This window comes from Bactrocera neohumeralis, unplaced genomic scaffold, assembly GCF_024586455.1.
Source record: "Bactrocera neohumeralis isolate Rockhampton unplaced genomic scaffold, APGP_CSIRO_Bneo_wtdbg2-racon-allhic-juicebox.fasta_v2 cluster11, whole genome shotgun sequence".
Taxonomy (NCBI): Eukaryota; Metazoa; Arthropoda; class Insecta; order Diptera; family Tephritidae; genus Bactrocera; species Bactrocera neohumeralis.
This window is the reverse complement of record NW_026089624.1, coordinates 14,595,717-14,603,981: the sequence shown is the minus strand read 5'-3', so window position 1 is coordinate 14,603,981 and position 8,265 is coordinate 14,595,717. Positions and strand designations below refer to the sequence as shown.

The 8,265-nt window shown below is 40.5% G+C and overlaps 1 protein-coding gene across 1 annotated transcript in view; it reads right to left on the bottom strand.

Annotated features, from left to right (window-relative positions):
- Positions 1–2,308: 2,308 nt before the first annotated feature.
- The window catches only part of LOC126766098 (protein Gawky), a 30,091-nt gene continuing 24,134 nt past the window's right edge, over positions 2,309–8,265 (bottom strand). The window contains 9 exon segments of the mRNA XM_050483880.1: positions 2,309–3,442; positions 3,507–3,789; positions 5,247–5,452; positions 5,516–5,663; positions 5,722–5,900; positions 5,964–6,248; positions 6,303–6,668; positions 6,760–8,114; positions 8,117–8,251. Of these exon segments, the coding sequence (XP_050339837.1) occupies positions 2,714–3,442; positions 3,507–3,789; positions 5,247–5,452; positions 5,516–5,663; positions 5,722–5,900; positions 5,964–6,248; positions 6,303–6,668; positions 6,760–8,114; positions 8,117–8,251 (3,686 nt within the window). The 3' untranslated portion in view covers positions 2,309–2,713.

The window sequence follows — 8,265 nt, the reverse complement described above, 5'->3', positions numbered from 1 at the left end:
TAGGTACTGTCGTGGTACTGTCCACTTTTAGGAAGCCATGCTGTTAGTATATTAGGATCGTGTGGTGCTCGAAAGTCGGGAGTAGCAAGGCCTCAAACTCAGTCATCATATCTCTTCGGATTAGACAAAGCCTTGACAGCAATCTAAAGCATACTCACACTGTTGGAGAGGTTGCAGGACTTCAGGTGCGCTATCCATTTTGTCCGCTTGTGTTGGCTTACCATTTGCCGAATCTCCAAATTGAGATCTCTTATTCGAGGATCACAGCAATTGGCATAGAGTAAGATGTCGCGCTCGTTAGCTACAACAGCTCCTTCGGATAGGTCCTCCTTCGCTTCCAGCCGTGGCTAATGAGGCGAACACTTTGAGAGCTGGAGTGTTTCCGGCCATTCGGACGACATGACCTAGCCTGTGCAGCTGCTGTCTTTTAATTCGCTGAACTATGTCAATATCATCGCATAACTTGTACAGTTCATCGTTCCTTCGAATGCAATATTCGCCGTGGCCGTTCCGCAGATATTTTCTCCCAAAAACTCGTAACGTCGACTCATCAGATGTTGTCATCTCCAACGGCTCTGCACTAAACAGCCAAACGTATATAATCAGTGACTTACAGAGTATGGTTTTTCTTCGTCGAGAGAGGGTTTTACTTCTTAAGTAGCACCTGTTGGTAAGAGATATTTCCGTTGGACTTCGAGGCTGGCATTGTTGTTGGTGTTAAAACTGGTTCCAAGATACACAAAATTATCTACGACTTCGAAGATATGACTCTCAACAGTGACGTGAGAGCCTAGTCGCTTAAGCGACGACTGTTGGTTTGATGACAGGAGATATTTCGTCTTGCTCTCTTTCACTACCAGACCCATTTGTTTCGTTTCGTTATTCATTCTGGAGAATGCAGAACTAACGGCTTGGTTGTTGAGGCCAATGATATCAATATCATTGGAGTACGCCGGCACCTGTACACTCTTATAGAAGATGGTACCTTCTCTCGAAGAGTAGATTGAAGAAGTCACACCATAGGGAGTCGTCTTGCCTGAAACCCCATTTGGTATCGAACGGCTCGGAGAGATCCTTCCCGATCCTGACGGAGGTCAACGACATAAAGACAACTCCTTTTCGTGCTGACAAAAGCAGCTTTGAAATCGACGAAGAGGTGGTAGGTGTCGATTCTGTTTTCACGGGTATTTTTCAAAATTTGGCGCATGGTGAATACCTGGTCGGTTGTTGATTTTCTAGGACTAAAGCTACACTGATAAGGTCCAATCAGTTTGTTGACTGTAGGCTTTAATCTTTCACACAATATGCTCGATAAAACCATATATGTGATGTTGAGGAGGCTTATCCCACGGTAGTTGGCGCATATTGTGGGGTCTCCCGTTTTGAAGGTTGAACAGAGCACATTTAAATTCCAATCGTCGGGCATGATTTTATCCGTCCATATTCTACAAAGAAGCTGAAGCCTACTCCTTCTTAGATGGCAATCCATCGGCCACCGCCTCGGTTTTGTTCTTCAGACGGGTGATTCCTTTGGGGCTGTTGATTCATTTTCATTGAGGGCGTTTTTGACGAGGCGGGTCCCAAACCCAGCGCACAACCCTGGGGAGGTCTTGGTCTAAGACCGCAAGTCGTGAGCTGCTTGATGTAAAAGAATCATAGTTTGTTTCGTCCAGTTTTGGGATTTTACTCCAAGAGTTCATCTTTCCATCGATTTGTACATAGTAACTGATTAAAATATTTCGAAATTATCTATATATATAAAATTAAGTGGCAAAACTTCCTGTTCGCATACTCCTCCTAGACCGCTTGCCCGATTTCAATGAAATTTTCAGGGGCGATTGGGGTCTGTTTGGAGGGTGCACATAAGAAATTTAATGTGTGTATCATTGCACGTTTTTAACAAAAAAAAAAACAAAAAAAAATGAGATATCCCGCCTATACAAATTCTCATGAAATAATGTTTTGCCGCAAGATTGGCAGTCCCAAATGCCCAGCGCACAACCCTGGGAAGGTCTTGGTCTAAGACCGCAAGTCGTGAGCTGCTTGATGTAAAAGAATCGTAGTTTGTTTCGTCCAGTTTTCGAATTTTACTCCAAGAGTTCATCTTTCCATCGATTTGTACATAGTAACTGATTAAAATATTTCGAAATTATAATCATATATAATTCTATTAACATTTTTGCTAAATAAATTATTTAATGCTTAACTACAGCTGCATGAAAGCAGTTTTTTGATGCTCTAGTAAATTTGTGCATATGTATATGGGTTCGCAAATGAGCTGAAAAAAGGCTTTCATTAAAACTATTAATTTTATACTTGTGTACTTCTCACTGTTTTTTATTTTGCATTTGTCTTGATTTTATAGGCTCAATAACAAACATGTTGTCTTATTCATTTCGGAAAATTAAGTGTTAAATTAATTCTACATTTCACATTTAGGCATATTAATTTTTAAAATAAATGATTTGCGGCATAAGTTTGGCGTTTAACCACAATTAATTATACATTTAAAGTAATGTTCGTTTGATTTGATTGAAAACACAATCTTATGAACCACAAGAAAAAATTACATATAAAATTTTAAGTCCATTCGTCTATCAGTCAATCTACGCAGCTCGCAAATCTGTTGTTGCTTCATTATGTCGAGTAGTTCAGTTGTATAAATTATATTATGATTATTATTAAATACAGATTCCGAACGTATTTCCTCAATTTAATCATCTACAATGGAACAAACATATTGTGAAATATAGTCATATTCGTCTCTACCAGACGGTCTCGGCTGATTTTGTGTTTGACGCCAAGTAGATGCAGTTACGGCGTTGCTACTACCGACGATATTATTCGATGTAACATTTGAACTCCCATTTCCGCTTGCAATATTATTAGTGTTACTAGTTTTGCCTGTGCTCGAGCTTAGACCAACAGAACCAGACTGGCTCTGACTGTTTCCATTGTTGCTGTTGCTCCCAGTGCTACCGCTATTCATTACATTGCCGCCGCAGCCATTATTACTGCCAGTACCGCTAATGACTGAATGCGACGTCATGCTGCCATTACCACCACTTGAACCGGCGACAGTATTGCAGGGCCCTGCATTATTTCCGCTACCAGAAGATATGGAGTTGTTTCCTCCGATAACACTTCCGCCATTATTTGAATTGTTGGTTCCATTACTACCGTTTCCTGTTACACTTGCTGCAGAGACAGAATTAGACGTTTGAGGCAAGTGCTGCAATATCTTTTGAACTTCGCTTTCACTCGGTGACTCGGCACAAATAGTAGTGCTACCAAAATCACAGTTATTTAATGACATTTGAGCTTTGTTTGCTTCCTCCCGTGTCGCATATTTACATAAGGCAATTCCTTGATTTAAAAATAAATGAAAATTAGCAAGTGGGCCATGCTGCATACATAAGGTACGTAAAGTGGAACCATCAATCTATTGAAGACAAAGAATATATATATATACAAGTAACGTCAAAACCATATTTGTAGGTATATACCTGGGTTGTCAAATTTTTTAGTAGTAACCATGTTGAGTTCCATCCTGAATTGGACGCGTTCCATCCTGAACTGCTGTTTGGTACTCCGCGACCTCCGGTAACTATCCATCCGTTGGCACCGCCTGTTACCACGGAGGAGGAATTTGTAACAGATGGTACACCAGCTCCTGATACCCCTGCGCTCTTGCCGGAGCCCAAGCCCGGAGGTGGACCACGTGATGATTTGTTCATTGATGTTGCCCACAACTCCGACGGTGCACATTGTTGCGGACTATCAGACCAACTATATTTAATTAGTATACATGCACATATACATATATCACAACTATCTTAGTTCAATACTAAAATAAAAAAGTTTGTATATAACATATAACAAGTACTCGCAAATATTTCTGAAATATGAAATAGTGAAATTTAAAATTTTGCTACATGGGAAGTAGACGTGGTTTTTGTCCGATATCCCACTGTGACATAAAAATATGAGAAGAGTGCCGCGTACTAAATTTTGTCGAAAACTGTCGGTCAAGTCCCGAGATATGTGATGGCACCGAAATGTCGGCGGTGCCACGCCCATCGTCCAATTTTCATTCCGCCTCCCATAAAGCCCTCTCATACCATCTCGGAGGTAAAATTTAATGTCTCTGGTGTATTTGGTATTTAATTCATTGCGTTTTTAGTTGTTGTTATTATTGTAGGAAGGTATAAAGGTTTATTAGTGAGCGGGGCTACGCCCAGTTTTACTTTAACTCCCACAGTTGCCCAGACGGGCGAACGGACAGACCGACAGACTAACAGACGAACAGACAGACGAAGGAACGGACAGACGGAAAGACCGACGAACAGTCAACCGGATTTCAACTTTTATCCTCATCATAATCATTTATATACTCATATATAAGCCTATATATCCATGTCGCTTAGGTTTAGATGGTACATACAACCGTTAGGTGAACAAAGCTATTATACTCTGTAGCAATAGGTTTCAAGAGTATATCGTCACCTAAAATGCAAAATAACGTGAGTGAAACAAAATTTAACTATTGGTTAAAACTGGGTTATAAATGATACCAGGATCTTAAACTGTTGCACATATGTATATATATGCAATTCGAAGTAGTGGATCGCAGTTTAGTAAACGATTATCAATACAAAAAAAAAAGTAAGCATAAAAGGAAGATCTTTGTCTTAATTTAGATCGGACAGTTTGTATGGCAGCTATATGCAATAACCGTGAAAATTTCTTCGGAGATCGTACTATTTCGTGAAAATATCTCGTTACATAAAAAAGTTTTTCTATACAAGGACATGTATTTCATCATTCAGTTTATATTCCAGCTCTTAGTGGTCCGACAAATGAGCACCTTCTTGGGGACAAAAGGACGTGTCCAAAGTTACATATGCATATCTTAAAAACATAGGGTCTAATTTGGGTATGTACAGAGAGACGGGCATGTCTAGATCGATTCAGCGCATCAAGCTAATACGTTTCCACCTGTTTTCGACTTTTCCATCAGCATGTTAGAAACTTTGTGGCAATATAATGTTCAGGGTATAAATAGATGTACAAATAACTTTATAAGGGCTAATATAGATAAAGCGTATACTGTAATGAAATTTTAATAACAAGTGTTAACAAGTGCGTTAATATATATTACATAATATATATATATACAAGTATAACTGTAAATATGGTATTATTAGAAAACATTCTTTAGACACGCGGTTACTAAGATGCTCTACCTTTGAAAAGCTTGATTGCTGGATGATGGATTAAAGCTCCATGTAGATGACGATAAACTGAGCGGTGTCAAATCAGTCGGTGAACTTTTGCCAGGATTCGCAAATATGTCAGCCTCTTTTGGCGTCGAGTTAATAGACAGCGGAGATCTAGCTACACTACCCGGAGTTATACTAGGATCGTCCTCTATACTTTTTATCTGCGAGCCCTTAAAAATTACGCAAAAATATTACAAGATTCCTAATTATTTATATTGTATGGCTCGAGTTACCTTCCATGGTTTTCCTGGTTCAAACTCTTGAACTAAATCAGTGTACGTCGCAGCAGGTGTAGGCTGAGCAACAGACCAGTCTTTATTCTCATTTTCAGTGGATGAATCTGGCCATCCATCTCCAATATTTCGTCCAGCCGACCAAGTTCTAAATGTGAAATGACCTACTCAATATGGGAGAAATTTTATTATTTGAAAATGATTACCCCTCGTTTTGCAGGCCCAACGGTCCCATAGCGCTACCAGGTGCACCTGATAAATTTTGTTTTGTTGTTCCTGGAGCTCTTGAAAAATCTGTGCTATCTGACGTTAGATCTTTCTCAGGAAGCTTCCATTGATTAATAAGTTTTGACTGTGAGTTTGGACCTCCCGGATAGCCGCTATGCTGTAATTATACAAAAAGATATATACTAAAAACACAGAAATTTATGTAAAAAAATGTGCTAACCTTAGTTAAGTTCATTTCCGAAAAATTTCCCTGTAACACACTTATGGCATCATGCTGCCTAATATATTCCATGTTAGAATTATTGGCATGTGCTGTAGCGTGCTGTTGCGTATTTTGTGGTATGGACTGTTGCTGCTTTTGTTTCAATATGAACGCTTGATGTGCGTTTATTTGATTTTGTAAATTTTGGATTTGCTGCTTATATTTGGCAATAGCATAACTTATCTGGGAGTTATTGGGGTTATTGCCACCACGTGTCAAAGACTGCTGCGCCGCTTGAAGATGCTAAAAATCGTTTAATAAACACATACTTAAAAAAATTTATTAATATAAACTTACCTTAATATTTGTCAATAATTGATATAAAAGTACAAGCATTGAGGATGGTAAAGGTTCTGATAAGATTTGGCTAGATAAGTATCCACTGTGAACAGCTAGTTGAATTTGCTGCACAAGTACACGCAGCTGTTGAGCAGATGGTTGATTATTACTATTTGAAGTTGAATTCACAGTCGCTGAGACATTAGCGACCCCTGGACCAAAAGTAACAGCAGTATTCATAGCTTGTGGGACATTATTAACGTTGTGTGGTACTGGATTCAAATACTTTTGCACTGGAAGTGATTGTATGGAATTGAGCGCTGCTAGATTTGTATTATTACCACTAACACTTGCACCGCTGCCGCTCATACTGTTCAACATATTCTACAAATAAATATAACCTCACAAACGTAAATATTAATATATACGAGTAAACGCAAGAGGTAGAAGAAATTTAATGTATATTATGACTTACCGGAGGGAAAGGCATATTAGACTGAGAGGCCGTTGTGGGATAGCGTCCCGCAAAATTGCCCCCAGTGTTTGTGTGATCACTATAAGAACCCAGGGATTCTTCGTGTCGCCTCCAATCTGTAGATATAGGAGCACGAAGTAAATCAGCAGCCTCTTCGATGTTCATATTGGTATTAATTAAGGCTCGTTCTACATCCTCTTTTTTAAAGCCATTTTCCACAAGAAGACGATACTGTTTACTCTGTTTAATCACATCTGTGTTCAAGTTACTAATATTAACGTTAACACCACCTATTTTTGGCTGAGTTTTGCCAACAATGGCAGCGTGAGTATTCCAGTCAGATGACAAGTCTGTACCATCGCTACTTCCACTTGCACCCCAACCGGAAGTATTACCTGCTATTTTATTTTGGTTCTTACTCCAAGACGGTGGTGGATCGTTCCAAGAATTAGCTACACCAACACTAACGCCTAGCTGTCCAATACCAGCGCTAGTTTTATCATCCATCCAATTAACGCCTGGATTTGGGCCCACATTGTGATTAACTTCATCACCCCAAGAAGTGGTGTTACGTGAGTTTACATTTAAGTTATTGGCATGGACCCACATAGAATTATCAGGTTTATGCTGATTAACACCAATACCAGGACCAACACCTGAACTAAGTCGTCCTTGCGGACCTACACTGCTTATAGGATTGTTGGCACTACCGCCAACGACTGACGCATTTATTACGCCTGGATTATTGCCCAACCCATTGCCGGAGCTATTACCGAGGCTACCGCCTGCATTAGTCGTATTCTGATTGCCTACAGTGTTTCGCGTTAAATGCCTATTCAGTGGATCTGATATATCCTTCCAATGAGAACCACTCCCACCTGGTATACGTGACTGTTGTCCCCACAATGATGTCCCATCGTCATAGTTGGGGATATTGCGGCGTTGCGGTGGTGGCGACGGTTCTTCCCACCCAGTAACTTTACCTGCCATTGATGTTATATCTTTTGGTCCAACCACCGCCGAAGAAGGTCCCCAGTGAGCGTTCACGTTACCGCTTATACCAACAGGGTTTATGGCATTAATGTTGCCAGGTCCGATGCCACCAGCTACACTTCCACCGGCAACAACAGCGCCGGTAGATACGGAAGCGCCTACACCGGGCCCCACTATTTTATTCATTGCTGGTATTTGATTGTGTGCAATGGAATGATGTTGACCCCACATTTCTGACGTGCCATTTAAACGTCCTGAAATTCCCCGAGGATCTCCACGTATAGGATCCCGCGGATCTATCAGTCGCAAATCACGAGTCTCGACTGCTGACGTACCACGCATTGGATCGCGGGGATCAACCCCCGCATAGGTACAGTACTTGTTACGCCACCACTGTTCAAGTCACGAGAGTCTCCCCAATTACTTCCATTAGAACCACTTGCTTGCGCTGTGTTCACATTTCCGGGCACATTTACACCAGGGACACCAGTGCCACCACCTAAAAATAACCAA